The sequence below is a fragment of the Neofelis nebulosa genome, chromosome 2 (genome assembly GCF_028018385.1).
Source record: "Neofelis nebulosa isolate mNeoNeb1 chromosome 2, mNeoNeb1.pri, whole genome shotgun sequence".
Classification (NCBI taxonomy): Eukaryota; Metazoa; Chordata; class Mammalia; order Carnivora; family Felidae; genus Neofelis; species Neofelis nebulosa.
This window is the reverse complement of record NC_080783.1, coordinates 62,141,511-62,168,568: the sequence shown is the minus strand read 5'-3', so window position 1 is coordinate 62,168,568 and position 27,058 is coordinate 62,141,511. Positions and strand designations below refer to the sequence as shown.

The following is a 27,058-nucleotide window of genomic DNA, read 5'->3' as shown; positions in this document are numbered from 1 at the left end:
GGTTAACAGTGAACCTTTTTTTTTTTTTTTAACGTTTATTTTTGAGATGGGGGAGGGGCAGAGAAAGAGGGAAACAAAGAAACCGAAGCAGGCTCCAGGCTCTGAGCTGTCAGCACAGAGCCCAAAACGCAGGGCTTGAACCCATGAACTGTGAGATCAAGAGCTGAGCCAAAGTTGGATGCTTACCTGACAGAGCCGCCCAGGCAAACTTGTTCTCAAAGTAACCGGTTCCCTTTTAGGTCACCTCAACACGCTAAGAAAAAGTTTTAAAAACGCTACATGGCTATAAGACTAAGATTTAAAACAAGACAAATGTTTCAATTCCTTGGCTCCCCACCCCCACTCAAACCAGAACTACAGAACTTCTACTCTGCTGATGCAAAACTGACTTCATGCACACTGCCTTTTCCTATGGTTCTAGCCAGATGGTAGTAGAATACGACCAGAATGAAAGAATCACTAACCACCCACAGAGAAGAGTAAAAGGGTGGAGAAAATTCAAGAATAGCAAAGCTAGAACAGGACTTTAATCCAGTTTCCATTTGGAAGTAGGAATAACTTTATTTAAAAAGTTAACTTTTAAAGCTACTTTAGAACACAATCAAGATGTTATAAATGAAAATAAACAGCAATAACCCTACTGATCAAAATCCTAACGGAAAGTAAAGAATTACTGGAATGAATATACAGCAAATATCTGATTATTCAGGAATGACTACACATTTTAGAGATTAATTTAACATCACTAATATTTATTTCTCTTATCTGTCAACTACTTTGGGTTCTATCACTGATAAACTACTTGATACACACTGATAAGTAACTTGATATAAAATATGTATAACAATACACAGTAGGCCCTCAATTCAAGAAATGCAAGTAATTTTTTAAAAACTAGATTACTTATCATAAAAAGGCACAAAGCCAGAACAGCCAGACTGAAGAGGTGCATAGGGCAAGGCACAAGGGAAGGGCACAGAGCTTCCAACGCCCTCTCCATTTGCACCACTCTCCCCAGACTTCCATGTGTTCACCAACCCGGAAGCCCCAATTTTGCTCTTTTTTGATAGCTCAGTGAAGAAATTTTAACTACTAACAGAGCTTGTGTTTTAGATTTATATTTAAGGTTATACACTGTAACCTATTTTATTCATTACCAGGACAACTGTAGGTCTGGGTTTAGCAGCTGAGGTTCTTGCTTTTAAAATACTCAAAAATCATGGTTTCTACCTCAAACGTATCTCTAGTTTCACCGTCAATATTTTAGCTCAAGCCTAATCATCTTTCATTTGGAGACCTCTCCCCATCTCAGCTGTCAACAATTTATCTTCTTTCCAACATTCCCATATTATCATGAGTTATCTTTCTAAAACTCAATTCTGACCACACACACTACAGACAAACCTTTAATAGCTCCATATTATCTACAGAATTAAAAGCCAAAATCTCTAGCATCACAAGAACAACATCCTTCATTATGGTACACCTTTCACCCAGCACAGCTGGTGGTGAACAAAAGCTAAAGAAATCAACTGAGATAGGGAAGGCCATTCTGTGCTAAGTCCTGGGAACCAGTGTTTAAAACAGCGATGTTTATATAATACGGGAGATACAGCTTTGCCTCCATTTTGCACATAACTGAACGAGTTCTAGGAAATCTGATGTAGATGCTGCCACTACTCCTGCTTTTCAGGTTTTAAAATTTTTCCAGCAAAAAAAAAAAGGGGGGTGGGCAGCATAGGTCTTGGCTTCTTAACAGAGTCAATCATCTAAACTCAATAACTTCTCTGTTTTAAAGTTTACCTCAGAAACACTAAAGCCACATGTTCAGTTCAACTGATTTAGAATTATTGTATCTAAAGCAGAACAGAAAAAGTTCTTGTCTTTTCCATAGGAACAGAGAGCAGACAAGGGCTGAATACTAAGACTAAAGTAAGGATTGGAGAATGGGGGGAAAAAACTAAGTAGGCAAATCCCAAAATATACATACATATAGATGTAAATCTTCCAATGACAATTACATTTCCCTCCCAAATCATCTATAAAGCTGGAAGGTCAGTTTATATTTTGGAAAGTCATGTTTAGAATAATACATCATGCTGTATGGATGAATGCTAACTAATCAAGAAATTTGCTAAAGCTGAAATTGTAATACTTGTGTTTTACGTTCCTTTCAAATGTACTAAATTCTGTGATTTCAAATAGTAAGGAGTAGATGTAGAACACAATTCCAAATGTACAATCTTTGCAAGTAATAAAAACTCAAAGGAACACTACATTATTTAAAATGTAAGAATGACTAACTTCACGAGATTCTGAAACGCAAAACCATCTGTCCATTGTTCAGTAAATGAAGCACCATGTCTAACTGTTGTGAAGTGCCCAAGGCGTAATCTGTCTTGCATACTCTTCTCTCGGCTTGACAGTTTTTCCTGCGTACTCTGGAAGGAGAAGGAAAATATCATCAATTTTATTTATTTAAAATTTAAAACTGTACAAGGCAAAAAAGGGGTCAAGCGGAATGAAAAGGAAACAAATCACTGAACTTTAAACCTACCTTTTCAATAAGCAGTTTTTTGCTCATTGATATGCACTTATTTAATCGTTCTTTGTATTTTTCAAGTAATTTTTGTTGTTCATCTATTTGCCGTCTGAGATCACAATTAGCCTACAAAATAAGGAGAAAATGGAAAAGGTCTAGAATTTGTGTATATGAAACAGTGATGAATATTTTTAACATTCTGAATAAAGTATATAAAAAGAAAGGGTTAATTAAGGATTTGAGTATGATACTAAAAATTTTTTTTCAACATCTACTTATTGTGGCATAATACTGTTAAATGTTCCTTAACTGTGCAGTGGAAAGTACATGGAATTTGTATCCATATTCCATGGTTCAAATCCACATCCTAAGGTATATAACCTTGGCTAAGTTCAGTCAGTTACCTGAACCTTAGTTTATTTCTTTTGTATTTCTAAAATAGGGGCAATACTATCTATCTCACTTAGTTAAAAATAACTAAAATATATGTATATAAAATGACTAACACTTAAAAATGAATGTAAGTTCTCTTCCATCTTTTGTAACTGATAAAACTGTTTTCTCCATTAAACTTGGGGCTGACACTACCGATGCCTACCCAATAGCTAACTATTTCCACCATCTTTCTTGGCAATAAGATACCCATTTTGCTGACTTTCTAGGCAGCCATATGCTCATGCAAAGGCCCTTATATAAACTCAGGAGATGAGTCAGATTAGTCTAGGATAATGACAGAATAACCTGGAGGGCTTGTTATAATACAGACTGCAGGGACTGTATTGGGGGACACACTCCCCAAGTTTCTATATAAGTCAGTCTGGAGTAGGGTCTGAAAATTATTTCTTTCTTTCTTTAAAAATTTTTTCTTAATGTTTATTTATTTTTGAGAGAGACAGAGACAGAATGCGAGTGGCTTGGGGCAGAGAGAAAGGGAGGCACAGAATTTGAAGCAGGCTCCAGGCTCCGAGCTGTCAGCACAGAGCCCGACGCGGGGCTCGAACTCACGAGCTGTGAGATCATGACCTGAGCCGAAGCCAGACGCTCAACCGACTGAGCCACCCAGGCACCCCTGAAAAATATTTCTAATAAATTCCACAGGATGCTGATGCTTCTGGTCTGGGAATCATACTTTGAGAACCACAGTTCTAGGCCAATCATTGTAGAAGCCAAAAGACATAATATATCGAAAATGCTAGAAGAAAAGAGCTACCAATCTAAAATTATATACCTAATAAAATTATTTTTCAAGGAAAAGGGTAAAATAAAGAGATTCTCAGAGGAACACAAATGGAAGTCAGTACCAAGAAACCTTCCTCATTAGGCACAATTCAAACAAACTGTGGTGTGTGTGTGTGTGTGTGTGTTCAAAATTTGATTCTAACATTTCTCTAAAACTACAAAAGGCCAAAAATAGCAAAAAAGAAAGGATATTTCTTCGATCACAAATCAAGATTTAATATAAAGCTACAGGAATTATGATCACCCAAATCTATTTTCTCTTTCTTTATTAGTAATGAAAGCTTACATTTTATTCTGGATTGATATGTACCTAGCTAGCCTATTGTAACTATGAGACCCTAATAAATATTTTATACCTTGATATGACCTTCAAGATGAAAGCCATACACTAAGGATAAAGGAATAAAAAACTGAAGGAGTCAAGATCCCATAAGACACTATGAAGACATCACCAGTTCTGTGATGACAGAACCAGTTCTGTTCTCCTCTCAAAAACTAATATTGTATCTCATTTAAACTATTGCTGTTTATGTTCTCTGGTACTAACAAAGACAATTGCTAAATGATAAAAGATGCTATACCAGTGTAGGAATACACAAATAGAACATGGAACACAGCAGAGAATACAGAAATAGATCCACTTGTATATGGAACATAGATTACATGATGGAACTGGCAGGAAAGAGTGGAGTTTCAATTAAAAGAGCTGGGCAACTGATTATCTATATAGAAAGAAAATAAAATGAAACCTTATTTACACCATACCGAAAAACAAATTCCAGTGAGATTAACAACTTGTCTTGAAAACCCAGACTACAAAGGTTTTAAAAGAAAATATAGAGGGATATCTTTATGATATTAGAAATTAAAAAAAAAAAATTAGTTCTTTTGGTATACCTTTGATAATAACTTGGTACAAACATACCATAAGCTACAAACAAAAAGATGTATTTAATCATATAAAATTTTTAAATGCATCTAATCATCAAAAGACAGCATGAAGAAATAAAGAGGCAATTTGCACACTGGGAGAAAATCAATATATATGAACAACAAGAAACTGACATCAATAAAAAAAAGATAGCAACCCACTAAGAAAAAATGAGCAAAAAACATCAGTTATTTCACAGAAGAAACACAGTTAATAAATATTTTAAAAGATGATAAAAGAGAATGCACAATAAAAGACACCTTGTTTCCCTCTATCAAATTGGCCAAAAAAATTTCTTATATCTGATTATAATAAGCCTTGACAAAGATAATAAGCACCAAGATTATTTCTTGCCCACTGCCGGTAGGAGTGTAAACTAATCCAACCACTTTGGGAAAAATTTGGCATCATTATAAAGCAAAATTGAAGATGTGCATGCCATGTACTCTGGCCACATCTCTCTTAAGCATATAACGTAAGACAAATTTTTCCACATTTGCGCTAGAAGACATGTATTAGAATGTTGTTAGCAGGACCATTCGTATTAGCAAAAAAGTAGAAACAAAATGTCTACCAACAGCAAAAAGATGTATTACGGTATATTCATATAAAACCTTACTATATAACATGAAACAAAGTACATGACAATTCCACATTTAATGTTTAGTGAAAACAAGCAGGGCAAAAGGGTACATAGAGCGTAATTTTTTTTAAATGTTTTTATTTATATTTGTGAGAGAGACGGAGCAAATGGGAGAATGGCAGAGAGAGGGAGGGAGACACAGAATCTGAAGCAGGCTCCAGGCTCTGAGCTGTCAGCACACAGCCCAACGTGGGACTCGAACCCATGAGCCATGAGACAATGACCTGAGCTGAAGTCGGACGCTCAACCAACTGAGCCACCCAGGTGTCCTCAGCATAATTTTATGCAAAGTTCAAAAAAACCCTGAAATATGTTGTTAAGAATGTATAGATACAGGTGATAAAACCATAAAGAAACACAAAGGCATAATAAATACAAAACTTAGAACAGTAGGTAATGGTAAAGGGATGTGAGAAGTGACTGGGATAGGATCAGGAAAAGGCAAGCTGGGTGTTTCAAACATATAGATCATTATGGTAAGACCACAGATGTTGATTTCACTGAGTTTCTATACCAACAGTTCTTAATGCTGGCTTAAATTATAATTATCTGGAGGAGTTTTAAAAACTACCAATGCCGAACCCCTGACCTCACATCAACTTAATCAGAACCCCTCAGGTTGGAGTTTAGGCATGGCCACCTTTATAAAGTGCCTCCCACCTTTCCCATTTGCTAATTCTAATCAGCATCATGGAGTGAGAACCACTGCTTCATACCTTACTCATATTATAATACTTTCTGATGTGTCTTTTTGCAAGGTTTCCATTAAAAATTTCACAGGATTGCAGCAGTTACTTCATCTTGTATAATACCAAATATCAGAGGGTTTAAGACAAAATCCATTACACCCTTAAAACTAACACAAAATGGCTATTTGTCTTATGATAGTTGATCAAATAAAAATAAATTTTATAAACTTCCCTCTATTTCTCCAACTGTTTCTCAATTCACATTTAAAGAACTAAGAATTTGCACTTTAAAAGTTATTTTCATGTACTTAAAACTACCAGAAAAAGCTTATTCTTCTCAGCTATAGAATTTTTTTTACGTTGCTAAGTATTTCCTCAACTTTTACTATTGCCAAATAATTCACTCAATTTTCCCTCTATGACTTATTACTTACCCTGAGCAAGTCATCTATACGACCCTCCTTCTTTTCCAGGTCCTGGTTTTTATTACTTTCTAATGCTGCTAATTTCAGCATTGTGAGATCAGTCTAAATGAAAGAAAACTATTTGATTATCTTCATTATATGTATCACTGCATGCAAATATAAACTAGATTTTACTCTGATTCTAAAAAGCAAAGAAAATATTTGAGTTTGTGTTCATAAAAGTTATCCCAAAAGTCTTAGTACAGGTTTAAGTTTTAATATCTTCAGAAGTATAACTTCTACAAGGTTACAAAGAAATATTTAAAAGACTGATTACTAAAAGTTTTAGAATATTGTTATGTTCTTCATTAAAATTCAATATAACCACTGCTTTGTGCTATCAACTCTAGCTGACTTTTGAACATGGCAAAAACTTTCATGAACTATTCATTGACTGAAAGCAATGAATAGCCTGAAGTTTTGATGCATGTACAACAATTTGCACATGACCTAACAGAAAAGTCTAATGGCAATAAATTGGGTAATAAAGATGGCTAAGCAAAAACATCTACTCTTCAAATCCCCCTGGTTTGAGATAGTATCATCCCCAAACTGTCATATGTAAAAAGTTAAAATGAAAAACTTAGTAATCAAAATTCATAAAACCAAATAAACATAAAAGATATCTAATATTCAATTTTCAAATATTTTAAGTATATAGCATATATATAAATTTATATATATATATATAAATTTATATACACACATATATATGTATATATAAATACATACACCCAAAATGAACACCTTTTATGTCCACGTATGACAAATGTAATAGCTTCAGGAAGACAATGCTTATATTTATTTGGATGGTATGTTCAAAAAAAAAAAAATCAGTGAACAAAATTGACATGTTATGGTTGTTCTATTTAATATGCTTAAACATCTAGATATTTTTAAAAAGTTTTTAATGTTTATTTATTTATCTTGAGAGAGAGAGAGAGAGCGCACGCAGGGGAGAGGCAGAGAGAGAGGGGGAGAGAGAGAAAGAATCCCAAGCAGGTTCCGCACTGCCAGCACCGCGAACTCACAAACCATGAGATCATGTACCTGAACCAAAATCAAGAGTCAGACACTTAACCGACTGAGCCACCCAGGTGCCCCAAAACATCTACATATTTAACCAGCATGTAACAAAGGACAAGCTGATAGTAAACTGGGTGTTTCAATTTCTCACCCCCTACAAACTACTTTTTTGTCTAGTAATTAGCTTTCTTGATGTATAATTTTACTTTATGACTATGTCCACTAGTTTCTACATTATACTAAGTTTCTTATAAGTCACTAGTTTCTTACAAATCACACAAAGAAATTTCAATTACTATTTACCTGAGTAATTTTAAAGGATAACTGCTTTGGTTGTAAAATAGGGTGGTCCCCAAAAGCTAATGCAGTAGGAGAAGGGCTATTCGGTCGAACCTTAAAAAAATATATTAAAAATTTTACATTAGCAAGAAGAAAACAGCCTTCTCCTCAGCAACAACTACTTAACCCTCCCTTACATAAAGGTGCAATGAAAGAGACAACCATATATTCCCTGCCCTCAAGAAGCTTACAGCCTAGAACCATCAAAAACATTTTAATGCTTTCAATCTGTTAAACAAGGCCAAATACATTATTTCAAAACAAAAATATTAAAAACAGATGACGATGGCTCAAAAAGTAAAACTGAGAAGATCTTAATATAGAATTCTTAGTAATAGGGACAATAATGCATGCCCATATATAGTATAATATCAATTTACCGTTGAGTTTCATGGTTTATCTAGTGACTAGTTTTAAAACACATCATTGAAAACAGATTATATCATTGTATCACTGCTATCACTACGACTCAAAATTATTGAGTCTTATAGTTTATTTTGCATATTACAATATAATGTGTCCAAGTTACAAAATAAGTAAGATACAACTAATTATATGTCTACCAGCAAGGACCAGAAGGGAACACTGGAAATAATAACAAGGTATTTGAATAAATAAGAGATACTTTGATTTTAAAAAACCTTCAATTCATTTTTAAATTACTGAGAGCCAACACTGCTTTTCCGGTTAGACATTAAACTTTCATATAATGAAAGACAAGGAAAAATGAAATCCAATATGCAAAACAATGCATATAAAAAGGACTAGGACTTAAATACACTAGAAACAAACCAAGAAGTTGTAAGATAATTTTTAGATCCAAGATTCTTCTCCTATGCTGAAATAAAATGGTCCAAGGCTAAAGGCTGCCTACCTTTGTCTAGAAAGGAATCATGCTATCACTTTAGTGGGTTAAGAAATTTAATTTCTAAGAGAATTAGAAATTAGAAATCAGTAACTGAATATGGACCGATACAAGAGTATTCATTGTAGTCCCCTAAGTTTGACAGCATTCTTTTATAGAAACATTACTTCTTGGATATAATCAATTCAGGAAATCTTTAACTTAAGGATCTCACTTTGAGAAATAACGTTCTAACAGCATCAAATCATTAAAAAGAATTTAACCTACCTCACAAAATAATTTTCTTAGAAGATAAATACAAATAAATATATATAGAAGTTCTCAGTGAAAAGATATTCAGTATACATACATACATATGTTAGTAGATTTAAGACTCTCTACACATGTCAAAACTTACAGATGAGGAAGGAGTGGAATGTGAATGTGAATTTTGAGGAGAACGGATCGCAGGAGGTATGCCTCTTACTGGACTTGAGCCATTCCCACCTTGGTACTAAGAAAAAAAAGAAAACACTTTATGAAAATAGGTTTGGACAGATGTTTAGACATGATATTAATAATTAATTTAAATATATTGTCTTTTAAATTAAATTCAGTAGTGATTTAAATGGGTCAAGAAAAAGCAAAACTAAGGTTAGTTACAGCCAAGTCCTAAAAGACTAAAGAGAGAATACTGATCACAAGAATATGAAAAGACTATGTTTAGCAAAGACCCTTATTTTTTTTAACATTCTGGTTTTAATTTGTTACTGCAGCAGACTCAAAAATTCCCCCCTTCCCCAACAATGAACATATATTATTTTTCCTTCAAATTTTAATAGTTCCTTATAAATGTTTGTTGAATGGGTATAATCCCGAACACCCCCAAATTAACATATTTACAAGTAGATGTTAGTGAATGTAATAAGCCATCTTAAAACAACATTCTCTAGATCTGTTAAAAATCCAAATGTTTGTAGCACTTAATATAAAAAGTTACATAGACAAAGTCTCTTCTGTTTAACAGCACAAAATCTAATAAAAATCAATCCTTTCTTTCATGCATGAGATGAATTACAGTGCATGACTTAGGTGCCTATGAAGAGAAGCCTCCAAATCTATTCCACAGCTACCTTTCTCATTTCTCTACCAAGAATGGGAAGAGAAAACTGCTACTGGATTCCTCTCAGGGTATTAGGAGAAGAGCAGAGATGGGGACCTCCTAGTAGGTCTTCCTGCAACCTAGGGACTTGGTCTAATTTATTTTTTACTCTACAGTGACTAGCAGAACTAGTGGCACATGAGGAATATTCAACAGACTTGAAATTTGTTTATTTGAATTGATCCAACCTTTGCCAAAGATTCTTATTAACACTGAGGGACTGACCTTAACTAAAGAGCACTAGGTTAGCAATACAAGACCGTGGTCAGCAATAGTTTTACCTTAGATTCTGTAAATCCAATTAAGAAACACAATGGATGGTTTAAAAAAAGGAAAAAAAAAAAAAAAAAAAAAAGCTTTTAATGCAGCCCTTCCCCTAACTGGCAAATTCTGCTCTCACACTCAAGTAAATATAAGTATTTTTCAACTGAGTAGATCATGTTTGTGTTTTAACAATCATATTAATGTACTGTAATGTAAAACTGGTAGCCAAAAGTATTTCTGTGTAGAAGAATAAGGTAATATTCTAAATTGGGTAAGAATCTAAATTTATCACATTTATTATTTTCAGGGGCTCTTAGATTCACATTTCTATTATTTAACTTCCATCTACAGGGCTCAAATGTTGCTATGGTGCCATAAAGGCTGCACTGACAGCAGAAACAATTCTAAACTAGAGGTTATTCAAGTTCTCTCTTTGCACTTCCATTTAGAATTTGACGTTAAATAGGCTACTTTACATGTCTGGTCCTCAGTTTCCTCATCTGTAATATAGAAACCCTAATATCTCCTGTGCCTATCTCCTGGGCTGTTATACGCAAGCATGTGAGGAAGTACTTTGAAAATTACAACAATAATATACGAATATAAAAGTAAATTTTAATGTTCCTAGGAAGACAGGACATTACATAGTACTGACACTCTGCTCTAATCACGTAGATAATCAAAAGTTGACCTCGTACTTCAAAGAAATTATTTCAGCCCATACCAAAATAATATTAAGAACTGGAGGTATTTGTCAATAAACTTACTTCAAAATAGTCGCTAATTTTGTGGCCACGCCCCCCAATACTTTTTCCTAGAATATAAAAGTAAAAAACTGTTACCGATCTGGTCATGACTACCTACCATACTATATCAGAAAAAGAATGTGTCAAACTTGATTTTGCTAATACACATAAAAATCATCTGCTTAATAAAAAGAACATGATATTTTAGTTGGGTAATGATAGACATTGAAAGAATTATATTAAGAATCCTCAGAGGGTAAGATGCCAACTTCAGAAATCCAAAAATCAAATGACATTTCAATAGAAACATGTCAATTTTTAAAGTCCCAATTACTGGAGAACCACATATATAAATGACATTAAAGGATTTTGTTTTTAAAACTACATTATTCATATTGCTTAATGACTGCTAATTTCATAAAAGCAAATCAATGAATTAAAAAAAAAAACAAGTAGCAACTGTATAACTAACAAACCAATTCATACCTGTAAATAATATAAAAGCTTTGGTTAACACAAAACCATAACAAACTGACAATAATAAGCTTTAATATGAACGTTATTTTGTAAAAGTTTGGATTTTCTAAAAAAAGTATTCCCGGGGTGGGTGGGTGGCTCAGTCGGTTAAACATCCAGCTCTTGATTTCGGCTAAGGTCATGATCTCACAGTTCACTGGTTCAAGCCCGCATCGGACTTCCCACTGGCAGTGTGTAGCCTGCTTGAGATTCTCTCTCTGCCTGCTCACACACCCTCTGTCTCTCTCAATAAACAAAATAAACTTGAAAAAAAAAAAAGTATCCCCAAATCAAATCAACAGGATGTTCTTCTTCTTCTTTTTTTTTTTAAGTTTATTTATTTTCAGAGAGAGAGAGAGAGAAAGAGTGTGTTTGCACACAAGCAGAGAAGGGGCAGAAAGACAGGGAGAGAGAAAATCTCAAGCAGGCTCTGCATTGTCAGTGCAATACCAGATGCGGAGCTCAATCTCACAACACATGAGATCATGACTAAGCCAAAACCAAGAGTCAGATGCTTAAATAACTGAGCCACCCCAGGCACTCCTGTGTGTTTTTCTTAAAGTTTATTTTGAGAGAGAGAGAAAGAGCGTGCACACATGCAGGGGCGTGGTGGAGAGAAAGAGAGGGGGGCTGAAAATCCAAAGCTGGTTCCATGCTGCCAGTGCAGAGCCTGATGTGGGGCTTGATCTCACCAACCATGAGATCAAGAACTGAAATCAAGAGTTGGACCCTTAATCAGAGCCAGCCAGGTGCCCCCAGAGGATGTTTTTTAATAAACTAGATTTTAAACATTGCTCTTATGACCATATTGATAAAGTGGTCCAAATCATTACATATCACAGTTCTTTGATTAAAAGTTTTGCTCTAAAAAGAATCAATTTTATAAATCCTGAATTAAGGGCAGGGGATAGGCTAAATGTGTGATGGGGATTAAGGAGGGCACTTGTGAAGAGTACTGGGCTGTTATACGTAAGTGACGAATCACAAATTCGACACCTGAAATCAATTTTAATATATATGTTAACTAATTAGAATTTAAATAAAAACTTGAAAAAAAAATATTGAATTAAGAAGGTGCTAAGAAATACTGTGTTTAAAGATACTTTTTTTGGATAAGAGGCACCCACCCTTCATTGGAACTATACAGAATACAGGATTTCTTCAATACAAATAAAACCTGATGACACCATGAAGTCAAAAGCTTCGGATAATATAAACACACACATTTATCAATTTAACACTGACTTATATTAATTTATTCATTTATTTTATTTATATAACAAATATTTGAAGTGGTTACTATGTGCCAGGCACTACTGAGATGAACAAAGGTTACATTTAAGGTGTGCCTGGGTGGCTCAGTCAGTTGAGCATTCAACTCATGATTTTGGCTCAGGTCGTGATCCCAGGGTCATGAGATCAAGCCCTGCATCAGGCTCCACACTAAGCATAGAATCTGCTTAAGATTCTCTCTTTCCTTCTTCCCTCTCCCTGGCTTGATCTCTCTCTCTCTCTCTCTCTCTCTCTCTCTCTCTCTCTCTCTCTTTTTTCCCTCTCTCCCTCATAAATAAACAAATCAATCAATCAATCAATCAATAAGATTTTAAAGTTCAGCAGCCTTAAATTCTTTTTTATTTTTTTAATGTGTATTTATTTTTGAGAGAGAGAGAGAGAGAGAGAGCAAGCACTGGAGAGGAGCAGAGAGAGAGGGGGACAGAGGATCCGAAGCGGGCTCTAAGCTGGCAGCAGAGAGTCCGTTGTGGGACTCAAACTCAACAAACCGTGAGATCATGACCTGAGCTGAAGTCAAATGCTCAACTGACTGAGCCACCCACGTGACCTAACAACCTTAAATTCTTTTGTTTAACAAGAAAAACTAAGTACTCACAAGTATAAACGCTACCTAGAAAGTTTGAACAATAGTTTTATACAGATTTATTTAGAGGTCGGAAAGGAATGTAAAAGGTTTTACAGGCATACCTTGTTTATTGCGCTTCACTGATACTGTGCGTGTGTGTGTGTGTGTGTGTGTGTGTGTGTGTGTTTAAACACAAATTGAAGGGTCTATGGCAACCTTGCACTGAGCAAGTCTATAGGCACTGTTTTTCCAATAGATAGCATTTGTTCACTTTATGTCTCTGTGTCACACTTTGGTAATTCTTGCAATATTTCAAGCTTTTTCATTATTATTATATTTGTTATGGCAAATAATCACTGTTATCAGTGATTACAACTCACTGAAAGCTCAGATGACAGCATTTTTTAGCAATATTTTTAAATTAAGAAATGCATGATGGTTTTTAGACATAATGCTATTGCATACTTAATAGACTATGGTATAGTATAAATATACTTTTATATACCCTGAGAATCCAAAAAATTCATTTAACTTGTTTACTGTGATATTTGCTTTATTGTGATGGTCTAGAACCGAACCTGAAGTATCTCTAAGGTATGCCTGTATAACCCAAGGAATTTTCCTTCTGCCTATAACAACTTTCCTGCAGATTCTGAAGGTGCTATCCTTTGATGAAGACAGAGACATTTTTGGTTATCTATCCAGAAGCTATTTCCCTAATCCTTTTTCCCTAACTGAACACAAATTTTGCTCTGTTAACATTCCCTCCCCTACATAGCACATGTAATTTCAGAAGAAGCTGACTCCTGTCTGGCCTCCATCCTAATTTCTACCCCCTACTGATCAGAAATCCAATTTTGTTCAGGTATCGTCCCCTCTCCACAAAGCCTTCATTTCTAAAAGGAATTTTACCCACTTTCAATTTCAGAGATGGACCTGATTTTTGTAAGGGCAATAGTATGTCTATGGACATAACTGGGTTTGGAATGGACTCATGATCCAATTCTGGCTGACCAGATTATAAGAGAAGTTTGCTCAGGACTTGAAGAAGCTAACGTTCAAAGAAAGGGGAAAAACATAGAAAGCCAACTCTCTCTAAAGCAAATACAAGTGTGAAAGCTGAAGCAAGTAAATCCAATCAAAATTGGCAACCATTCTAAAACCGTAAGGAAACCAGACAATTCTGTGGATAGCAGACCACAAAGAAATAAACATGGATTCTTAAAAACATAGGATCTGGGTTGGATCAACCACCCCAGAAGTCCCACTCTAATTTGGGACCTGCTTTTAAGTGAGTTTTTAAAACTAGAGTTGAAACTATCATAACTAATGTATCTTTACACTAAATCAAACTCCCAAGTCCACTAATCACAAGCTGGTGGAACTACACCAAGACCAAAAACAAGCTCAGAGCAGACTGAGATACAAAGTACCACACGTCTACAGAAAGATGCTAGAGTGGTTTAACTCCTTCCTTCCACACAGACAGTTGCTTCAAGTACATTTCTTGACGCCAGTGCCACATGTAAATACTAGGATACCACATGTTCGCGGCCTTAAGTCTTTACAGCTAAAGTAAGTGGCTCTAAAACATGTAATATATGTATAAAGTCATTACATGTGATTGAAGAACCAATTTATCGTATTTAATTTTGAGTAGCCAAATTAAAGGACAATAACTATTTTGTTGCCCATTACAAGAGTTGTGTAGTCTAATGAAAACCATCTTCTTAGCCTATATCACAAAGGGTAGGTATGCAACAAAGAATGAAGAACAAACAGGTCTGGAAAGAAAAAGTTGGTGCTTTAATAAAAGTCTTTATATAAAGTCTTTAATAACCAAAGCAAGCTTTGGGTACTTGCACTTTAAAGTGACATCTAATGTTCTTATCCAAAGACAAGAAGCCACTTCAATACCATAATTCAGATAAAGAAAGAAAAATGAAAGGGATAAGATAAGGTTTGGACATGATACTTGCCTTTTTAATTCTCAAATAAAAAAAATAAGGGAAATGTCAAAAAGCCTAAAAATAGTAACCATACACAAACTATCTGTGCTACACGAAAGATTCCAATTTTATATTATTATTTCTTATAGAAGTACATTTCTAAACTATTAGTAATGCATAAGTTACATAATAGCTATAGAAATTACAAAAACATAGTATTACTTGTACAGTTAAACTACTGATTAAAAAATCAGAATAATTAATTGTAAATGGTCATTTGGCTCTGAAAGGAGATTTTGTTTCACTTACCCTGACTACTTTCATTCTGGTTTTCTGATTTTCTCTTTCTTCCTCTAGATGATTCCGATTGTTTCTTTTCTGGTGTCTACAGAAAGCAAGTTAACAGAATTTAAAAATATACTTTTTACATACAAAATTATTAGTCACTATACAAATTATTTTCATTTTCAAAATAAAAACGGTTTTGTTCAATAGTGTTCATGTGCTATAAATGAATAGTTACTTTTACACAATTTATTAAAAGATAAAATTTTCTGTGTAAGCTTTTAAAATTCAAAGTACAGAAGACTTACACACATTACGTGAAATTCACATTTACAGAATCTGATTTGAGGTGGGTGAAAATCTGAGAGTAATTAGCCTTTTTAAAGGCTGTTCTTTAACATCTTTAAAGAAAAATGAAAGTTCTTCACATTCTTAACTGGATTGGGTAAAAAACAACAAAAATAAAGAATAAAAACTTATGTTTTTCCTATTAGCTTTCTATTATTCACACATATTTAGTCTATAAAAGTAAACTCGGATGAAAAAGAAAAGAGCAAACTTAAACTGATATATATACAATCCCTACTAAAAAGGACCATTCACCTAAATGTTTAACAATTATTATGTAACAACAATTAGAGCAAATTTGTAGACTGTGCCCTAAATTAGGGGACAGCAAACTACAACCCACTGGCCAAATCTGGCCAGCCACCTGTTTTTGTAAGGCCCAACCTAAGCCTAACTTTTACTTTTTTTAAATAACCAAAAATTTAATAATTAAAATACTATGGTAAGAAAATTTTAAGAAATTCAAATTTGAGTGTCCATAAATAAAGTTTTATTGGAACACAGCCACACTCATTCATTTATGTACTATCTATGGTTGCTTTCAGACTACAACAGCAGAGTTAGTTCCTACAGAGACTCTATGGTCTACAGAGCCTAAAATATCTGGCCCTTTACAGAAAAAGTCTGCAGACACCCCACCCTGGAAGATGGCTTATTCCCAAATTAGTATTTTCATCAGGCTAAAATGACAAGTAATTTTCATGGAGTGTTGACAGACTGTTGTTGTGCTTAAAGATTAAAACTAAGAGCAAAAGCACAAGGCAATGGCACAAGGCCCTCAAATTCTAGAAGCTTGGCAAGTACGTCTGGTGCCAGAACAAAGAATGTTTGAATGAATGAAACATCGAGGCAACTTAAAATAAATCTCTAAAGGCAATGTAGTCCCCAAACAAGGAAGGAACATATTCCATATTTTGTTGTATGAATAGTCTATGATTAAACAGTACGAATGACAACACATAACCTAACTCATGTTGAACATCTATGATTCCTCTTCAGTATTATCATGGAGATTTTAAGTTTTCTTACCCTCATTTTTATCAACAAGATAACAGATTCTGAGAGGATGAAGTGAATGTTTAGAATCTGAATTCTTTAAAACAGGAGTGACACCATCTTCCCACCTCACCTTCCCATTCTCCCATTCCTGCATACAGTTATCACTTGATAAATACATGAATATTAAATAACTTATTCAAGGTAACCAGGATGGAAATCAAATTCAACTCTGTACTTTCAAGGCCGGAATGGTCTTTTTTTCTCTGTGTGACATGTTACCTGCCCTATATCCAGAACTGAATGAATCAACTATACAAAAAAACTTCAAAATTTTATCAAGTTTGCAAATAAAATTCATTATGTCTATCAATAAACTGCCTATATGTTTTCACAACACAAACCAGGTATCTTAAAGAAATCCACTCTAACTTGCAATCTACTCAGAAGGCAGACTGATGTACCAACAATTTAGGGTAAGTAGTTCAGAGTTTAGTTATCAAACTCAAACAATAACCAATCTTCTATTTGCTTCAAAATAACACTAAATTAAAAATTCTAGGTTAACATTTTTATAAACAACCCTAAAATCTATCTTAAACAAAAAAAGAACTGATTCGCAAGTAATATTTATTCATATCCTTCCCAACTTAATCTATGTAAAAAATATAATTTAAAATCAAGAATATACGGTTTTTCACAAGTTTAACGTTACACTAATTTTTTTTTAATGTTTATTAATTTTTGAGACACACACACACACACACACACACACACACGGCATGAGTGGGGGGAAACACAGAATCCAAAGCAGGCTCCAGGCTCTGAGTTGTCAACACAGAGCCCAATGTGGGGCTCAAACTCATGAACTGTGAGATCATGACCCAACGCGAAGTCGGATGCTCAACCAACTGAGCCACCCAGGCACCCCAATGTTATACTAATTTTTAAGCATGACAGGATCCCATCTGAATTCCATTTTAAGTCTTGACTAGCTAACTTTTGATAAACAACAAAGAATCCACACAGAATTATACAATTCTAAAAGTTATACTGGAAACACTGTCTATCTAAATGGTTCCACATTATTTTCTAAAATACATTGCAGGAAACACTGGATCAGTTAGATGAGAGGCTACATTTTAAATGCAGAAGACCGTGGGGTGGTTCAACTGGGGTAAACAAAGTTAGATTTATTTACCACAAAGCTTCTAGGAACCATTAAAATGCTAACATTCACTGGTTATCTCCAAAAAGGGACTGGGATGGAAAGTTACAGTGTATATAGAAATTCTCAAACTTATTTGGAATATCATTTATTAAACACTTCACTAGATATATACTTGAAGATACTGTAGGTCTTTTTTTTTTTTTTTTTTTTTTTTTTAAAGACCTACAGGTTACTTAGGAAAAACTTCTTTTCTCTGAGGTAACATTTCCCTACCTAAATTTTAAGTTTGATGGAATGGAAAAGTGGGACAGTCCTTTGAGGGAAATGTCATTTTGTTAAAAACTGTTAACAATGAATGATGGGACACCTGGGTGGCTCAGTCCATTGAGTATCTGAGTCTTGATCCCATGGTTTGTGAGATGGAGCCCTGATTTGAATCCGGCTCTATGCTGACAGCTCAGAGCCTGGAGCCTGCTTCTGATTCTGTGTCTCCCTCTCTCTCTGCCCTCTCCCATTCATGGTCTGTCTCTCTCTCAAAAAATAAAAAATAAACATAAAAATTTACATAAATAAATAAACTTAAAAAAAAACCCAAATGAATAATTATTACAGTTAAAACACACACACACACACACACACACACACACACACACACACACACAAGGAACGGGTTTACCTTGTTTACACCAGAAAAGAATTTGAGGAAGAAGGGGTTGGAAAAAGGATGACTAAAGAACTAAGGAACTAAAATTAATTTTAAGACTGACATGACTAATGTGGGGTAAGAAGTTGGAAATAGGTAATAAAAAATTGAAAAGTTAAGCAAAATAAAAAATGAGAAAGGAAAACCTAGATATAACTAAATTTGCCTATAAAGTAAATGTTTCCATTACAAACACACCATTTTGTCCCTTCCTATGAACCTTAATCTTTTTTCACCGATGCTGTAGTATGACCACCTCATTCCTCACTCTCACCCCAGATTATTTTAGGCTTGTTCTGTCAGCCCAAATGAACTGTAATTTTCTAAAGAGCAAGTACCATGGCTCTCTGAAGAAAAAGACTGGGACTAAGAATCAAACTCTGGATCCATTATTTACCATAACTCTTAGCATGTTACTTATTAACCCGACTCAGATTTTCTCATCAATTTTTTTTTACATAATCTCTATGCCCAATGTGAGGCTTAAACTCAGGACGCTGGGATCAAGAGTCACATGCTCTACTGACTGAGGCAGCCAGGCACCCTATTCCCATCAATTTTAAATGTGATAATACAGGTATAGGATTGTGGGGATTAAATGAGAAACATACCAGAAACACACTTGATACAGCATCTGGAACAGATACATACTCTATAAATGTCAGTAAGTACCCAATAAATTTTCTTATCTGAGTAGCTATCCTATTATTACAAATATCCGTGTACTTTCATATTTCTAAAGTTCAATCATGTGCCACCTGTTAAATGATTAGCAGATTCTGCCCTTACAGCTTACAAGTAACTTGTAGGGCTTGCTTACAAAATAAGTGGTTTCCTCTCTAAGGTCCCATTCAACTCTGTTCTCAATTACAAGCCACAGAACTGGCAGTCTAGGCCCTAAGTGTTGTATCACTAACCTTCAGGACAACGTGCATTAGTTATGTGGTTTTAAATTTAAATAATCTCAATAACACTTATATTAAACAAAACAAAAATTCTCAGTGAAGGCTACTGCTGCCAATTCTCCTGAGTCACTCATTTCTATATGGATTTATTTGGGAATTTAGAAACGTGGAAATTTAGGATATGTGGAAACTTGGCAAATATTTAATGTCTAAAATGGCTCATCAGTGAAGAAAAATTCAGAATGCTATCTGCAATTTTTCAAACAGTACTCCAGAGATACCTTAAGAGAAAGGAGGTTGTGCCTCAAAAGTTTAGTTAAAGAGGAGAGAGAAGGGAAGAAAGAAGCAGGTGGCTGAGCTAAGGCTCTAGCTTATCAGAGACACATCCTATCCCACCTCCACTTCTATGCTTGCAAACACTGCATTTCTTATTTTAACACTCGAAATTCTATATTTGACTCACTTTGAAGACAGAGTTCTATGGCTTAAAAAAGATTTGAAAAACCATCAATCTTGACCAGTGATTTCCAAGAAAATCCAAGGGACATCAACCACGCCAGCTTTGTATTTGCACAAGGCATAAAATTTGCTCATATCAAGCATTTTATATAAAATAATTCCAAGCTTGCTATTGCTCTCGTGGAGGCTGTTATTTCATTCTTTTCTTCTCTGTTTTTTCTCAATTGTTGCATTACACTTGACCACAATAACAAAGGCAAAATAAATATAGAAGGCAAAATATCATCATTTTGCTTTAGAGCAAAGATGGAAAGATTACAGCAATTATAAAAAGTCAAAGAATTATCACATACAACAGAACAGTGGTTAGGAGAAAATGATGAAAGGAGAGACTGGTACTATTTAAAAAATCAGTTTAGCTTCATAAATGCTAATTTGTAATCATACCAAAACCTGAATGATTACTCTGGCATTTAAATGTTCTAAGATATTAGTGAGAATTTAACACAGTACTTCCTAGCAGTTGAAAGTATGTTCAAAAAACAAAGACAAATCTAAAGGATTTAAGAGGTGATTGTGACATAATTGAACTAATGCTTCCATTTTACTTGGAATTTAAGCCAGTGATTATTAAAAAAAGGTTTTCATATCTACTACGGGATCTTGTTTTATCTGGCTCCTTGACGTATTTTTAAGATAAAAATACATGTGTGTTTCTTCAATGCAATTAAGACAAAATATAAGAAAACCAGAATCTTAACACTGTCACAGAAGGAGGCAGATAAATCAGTATGGATTGTGTCGTGAAAACAGATAACCACCGATAGAGCCTCCAACTAGAGATATTTAAAATTATTGGCACAAATGCATTACAGGAAATTTTAACATTATGTGAAAAGATACCATTATAACATCAACAAAAGAAGAGTGGATATTAAAATTTATTCTTCGCCTCCACCTTAAGCAGAACTCATCAGCCCTGACTAGACAACAACAAAAAATCAGGTATCATCATCTCTAATAAAATTACTACAGCTAACCGACACAGATATATTTAGTATTTTCCTGTTAAATGAGAAAATACTTTAAATCAGAAAGAAAAGTTACTCTATTATTAAATAATATCTATAACCGAATATTCAATCCTTAGACTTGTCAGAATGAATGTTTTCCAATCAATTCGTTTAGCTTAAGATAGGTTTCAAAAATACAACTCACTGGCTATTCAAATGATTCACAGAGTTACTTAGGTATCAAATTTAAGGTCACTGTACTTTGAACAAATGGCATGACAAATCTTTTTGCCTGAAGCTGGTAATATCAATGTTCAATTTTATTCCACATTTCTAGGCAAAATTTGTTAAACGATGTAAGACAGAAAAATGCTGGAGAAGTCTGTTACTTTAATGGCATATATCAAAACAGCACTGAACTAGAAAGGAAAATCTGGAGCTTTATAAAAATAGTCAATGTAAAATAGATGTTCTATTCAAGAATATCAAATGTACAAGATACTGTTCCTTCCAACTTTTTGCTATAAAAAATTGGTTAGAATAATGCACTATAAGAAAACTAAAATTCTATTGTAAAAATTTCCTTGCTGCTTTGCATCAAATTTACATTTAGATAAAACTACCATGAAATATGTACATCCTAATACAAGGATGATTTTGAGCTGGCAGGACCTGAAATTCACAGTCTGACTCTGCCCAAGAGTCAAAACTTTAATATTATTATCTGGAAATATTTGCTTGAATCTTTGACACCTAAAAGAAGATCGACGTTATACTACTGATTTCAATATTTAGTATAAAAAGTTTATATATACATCATTTTGGGGATCCTATCATGAAATAAAAGCACTTCCTTGCTGTCTGAAGTTATTCCAATGAACGTGTCAGCAATTTTGAGTGTAGCCTATTTTCTGCTGTATTATTATTTAATAATATGTACTATCAAAGATGGTAGAGAGCCAAGAGATAAACTTGGGTAACTGACCAACTAAAATGTGTGTGTGTGTGTTTTTTTTTTAATGTTTACTTATTTTTGAGAGAGAGAGAAAAAGACAGTGAGAGACAGAGGGCAAGCGGGGGAGGGGCAGAGACAGAGGGAGACACTGAATCTGAAGCAGCCTCCAGGCTCTGAGCTGTCAGCACAGAGCACGATGTGAGGCTTAACTCAGAAACCATGACATCATGATCTGAGCTGAAGTCAGGCGTTTAACTGATTGAGTCACCCAGGTGCCCCAAAATGTGTGCTCTCTATAGGTAATTTAATCTGTGCCAGCTCATAACATTTTTAAAAGCCTGAAGATTTTTACTTTGCTCACAAATATACAGTACCTACAACCGCATTAGCACCTAAAAGAACTATAATACTAAAGCAATCTTACTGTCAATTTTTTAAAAACTACCTTAGCTCGCCATTCTCACAGTCTGACTTTTTAAGATCCTATCATCTGGACCCATTTTAATTTGCATTCACATATGTTTAAAGGAGCATACCAAGTCTTCAATATTGATGAAATGCAATTTTATCTCCCATTTTCTTACAATTTACATAGCATAACTATTTCTTGGCATTTTCCCTTCTCTGGCTTTCCTTTTAAAGGCTTTATTTGTTGAATAATATAGACTAAAAATTAAAATAAAGTTGGACTTTCTCCCCTATTCATATGATCTTGTAAGTTTTCAAATCATACAATCAGAATAAAACAGCCATACAGAGCAAATGCCGTGGGAGGAAAAAGCAAATTTTCAAGATAAGTTATTCTGGAAATGTTGGCATTTTGAGAGTGCTTACAATAGTAAAATTTAGAGCAGTGATTTCACAACTTTTCTCCCGGTGTGACACTCATGATGGAGTAACATACTCCTGTATAATAGCCCTACAGACATTTCCTTGAACGTGAATCCCTAGATCCTTAAACAATTTCTTTGGGATAGACACTTTTACGTGTAAGTTTTGTGACACAGAATATGCACACTAATAATTTTAAACATATTGCCAAAGTGCATTTTCAGAGGCAATGCCAATCTACACTTTCAATAACACTGTGAGAATGCCCACCAATCGTTAAATATCTGTCTACCTGATATGTTTAAAAAAAAAAAAAAAAAAAAGGTGGTATTCCATTGTTGTTCTCTATAGCAATACTACATTTATAACCCAAAAAAGTGAGTATGTTGTAGAAAGAAATCATTCTATCATTCAACCATTAGCCCTGATTTTCAATGTTACTATACATCATAACCACTTAATGCTTTTATTTAAGCTCATGCTCAAGTCCCCATTCCAAATTTAACCATCTCTGGAGAGAGACCAAAGGAATCCTCACTTTTAAAGAGCTCCGAAAGTGATGCCGATGTATCCAGGATTAGCAATAATCTATGTATATAATAATGAGACCTGCATATTCCATACTGGAGATTGTCTAAAATTAAGAAATTATTCTTAATATATTCTTCTATTAAAAATTAAAGACCAAAATTGTGACATATAGCTATAGCAGAAAACTCATTAGGATATAAGTCCAATGGGTTGTCATGGTTACTCACTTATTTTAGAAAATGAGAATTAATCATAATACTGTGTGCTGCTGACATAAAAATACATCTAATATTTTTAAAACTCTACTATAGTATAACACACTGAAACCGAATTTCTCAGTAATGTCAGCTTGTGCTGACTGTCCTTAAAATCCAGACTAAAAGCAGTATTTATCAGATAAAAACATTTGTGAAATGCTTTTAGTCCAGGCATACCTTGGATTGGCAAATCTGATGTTATTATAAATCATTTTAAATCTAAATATTGCCAAAAAAGAATACCTTTTTTTTTCTTCAAAAGACTAGCTAGGATCATTTATCTAACTCATGACTTATACATTATCTTAGTTATACAGAAAGAGGGTACACACAGTGGTTGAGAGTATCACTTTGAAATAAAACAGATACTTACGTACTAGAATGTTGACTGTTAACTTACTATCTGTGGGCAAATTAATTAACCTCTCTGGACTTCTGTTTTCTTACTTAGGAGATACGAAACTTACAGAGTTGTAATCTAGCTCCACAGGTAACATGCTAAAACTATTCTCTCTCCTTCATTAATAGGGTGGTACTCAACGAGAGGATTTCTGGCAATACCTGGAGATATTTTTGGTTGCCACAAGGGAGGGCAGTTGTGGAGGAGGAGAGAGGGGCTACGGAGATCTAGTATGTTAGGCAGAGATGCTGATGAACAACCTGCATTGCACAAGACAACCCTACCCCTAGCCCAGGAATTCTCCACCCCCAAATGTCAATAAAGTTAAGAGATGAATGTGTAAGAACCACCTGTAGTTGTTGACACAAAAGCTACCCGTATAGTACGGTACAACTAGAGTGGTGTTAATAAGTTTATTCATTCAAAAAATATTCACTGAGCATATGTTATGGTCAAGCACTAGGCCAGGTTCCACTTTAAAGTATGTCTTCAGTCTTAGAATGACTTGGCATTTTTCTCTTCCAATCTTATTTGCATCAATCAGCTTAGAACTTTCTTGTCCAAAGAACAACCAATCACTGACGCTAAATGCACTTGTACAAAGGGAAACATTTAACAGCTAGCTGTTTATTTGCTTCCAAAATAAAAGGGTTACAGAATCATTATTTCAAGATTTCATGATTTATAAGAAACTGAAAGATTATCTAGACAGAGTATATAAGAATTTCCAAGCAGGGAGCCTGAATACTTTTCCTCTGAAAAAGCTTCTCAGATGATTTCGACACATACAGTCCTCTAACTTTATGGAAAAAGAGGCACAGTGACAGTATCAAACCCACATTTGATTTCAACTTTTCCTTCCAGGAGACCAAGGACATATATATTCAACTGGATAGATCCACTTCCTTTGCTGTGAACCCTGTCATATAACATATTTTAGGGTCAAACACTAACTTTTAGCTGAATATAGCTCCTATAAAAGCATGTCCTTTAATGGATAGTAGTATAATTAAATATAGTTTTCTTTTTAAATAAAAGGAAATTTTACAAAGAAATTCCATGAATTTCACAGGAACTTTAAATCTTGTAATTTAGAAGTATGATTATCAGTCTTATAAGGGAAAGAAAAAAAACAAACTTACTCTTCTACTGAGAAAATGTCTTTATTAGTGTTATAAAATACACCAGTTTGCATGCACACAGAGTACTCTCCCCTTCAAGATGACATTGCTATTATACATATTACATACTGTATATAGCAACACTGTTATATACAGTGGTTTTGGTTTGGCCCTCCTAACATAGTAAGAAGTAATGACAAAATATTACTAGCGCAAAGACAAAAAAAGACAGAGGAACCCAATCAAGTAGAACACCACAAAAATTATTTATCAGACTAAAACATTTTAGAAAATAATGTAGGCAGCAGGATACAAAGAATATTTCTTAAAATTGATGAAGGTACTAAACTAGGTGCCTAACAATCTTGAGGAGCTAACAGATTTAAACAGAATAAAGTGAAAAAAAAGGTAATTCACCAAAGGGAGGAATGGGCATGAAAATATAACTTTCAGTGATACTTAACTACACACAACTAAATTCATTTTTCAAGTTTTCTTCTTTCTTACTAGGTGTTCACACTAAGACATTAAAAAATTCTCTGGGTTATAATAAATATATATAGACAAGTAAAACTTTAATGATTTTTTTTTAACTCAATCTAAAACCCAAAATTTAAGGCCAGTATTTGCAGCAACATGGATGGAAATGGAAGGTATTATGCTAAGTGAAATAAGTCAGAGAAAGACAGATACCATATGTTTTCACTCATAGGTGGATTTTGAGAAACTTAACAGAAGACCATGGGGGAGGGAAAGGAGAAAAAAAAGTTACAGAGAGGGAGGGAGGCAAACCATAAGAGACTCTTGGATACTGAGAACAAACTGAGGGTTGATGGGGGGTAGGGGAGAGGGGAAAGTGGGTGATGGGCACTGAGGAGGGCACTTGTTGGGATGAGCACTGGGTGTTGTATGGACACTAAGTTGTCAGTAAATTATATTAAAATAATAAAATAAAATTTAAGGCCAATATTATCTATATTTTCAAAGAGAATCATAATTTCCAATCAACCTAGGATACCTAAGCATTCACTGCAGAAACATTTAAGCCAAACACTATTAAGAGGGCAAAAAAGAAATATGAAAAGTAGAGATGGGTATGAATAAAAAAAAGTAAAAACAGGAAATACTCTTACCACTCTCCTAATCTAGCCAGTTAACTAATATAAGAAGATAACCCATTTAAATAATTCATACATATGTATAAGTTACACATGGAATTTTTAAATACCGTCTTCAACAAAGGAGATTTTACATTAAAAATAACCTACTAAAGAACTCAATACACAATATCCCTAGCTCTAGAAATGGAAATAATACCCTGCTAAAGCCAGGTTCAAGTTAGCTTTAGGTCTAATTCCCTAGTGTCAACTTCTATTTCCTCCAAAATATGAAATAAGAAACCACACATAATGTGGTCCTTTGAAAATTCTTTTTAAAAAAGAACAAAACAAGCCATTAATGTTTTAAAGTATCTTTAATGCTATCACTTCAACTCGAATGAGAAAAAAATCTCATTTAAGTTTCAAGACTTCTACAAACTTAATTCAAATGACAAAGCTAATCAGAACTTTCATAAAATGACCTTCATTAATCAACATTAGAGGTAAATTAAGACAATCAAGGCACCATATCATATTTACCTTTCATTACAATCCTAAAAACGCATGTAAGTTTAAATGTCTAGATGCAACAGCTGTCCTGGCTTCCCTATATCTATAACTTAAAATCCTTAATCCTAAATAACTCAGAAATCAAATTCAGTTGGACCAAAAATAAACAGTAATTCAATGCCAGCGGACAGAGAGTTAAAGGATTAACCTTCCTCAAGGCGGGGGTTGGGGGGGGGAGAGAAACATTTCGGTTCTAGAAAA

General features: G+C 34.2%; 1 protein-coding gene across 4 annotated transcripts in view; it reads right to left on the bottom strand.

Moving 5' to 3' along the window:
• TLK1 (tousled like kinase 1) overlaps positions 1-27,058 on the bottom strand; it is a 193,101-nt gene that overhangs the window by 49,756 nt on the left and 116,287 nt on the right. For all 4 annotated transcript variants that reach the window (XM_058714302.1, XM_058714288.1, XM_058714299.1 and 1 more), the window contains exons 4-10: positions 15,522-15,597; positions 10,911-10,957; positions 9,136-9,231; positions 7,838-7,927; positions 6,479-6,571; positions 2,558-2,668; positions 2,305-2,441 (exon numbers count right to left, since the gene is read on the bottom strand). In XM_058714302.1, the coding sequence (XP_058570285.1) occupies positions 2,305-2,441; positions 2,558-2,668; positions 6,479-6,571; positions 7,838-7,927; positions 9,136-9,231; positions 10,911-10,957; positions 15,522-15,597 (650 nt within the window). The remainder of the gene's footprint in view (positions 1-2,304; positions 2,442-2,557; positions 2,669-6,478; positions 6,572-7,837; positions 7,928-9,135; positions 9,232-10,910; positions 10,958-15,521; positions 15,598-27,058) is intronic.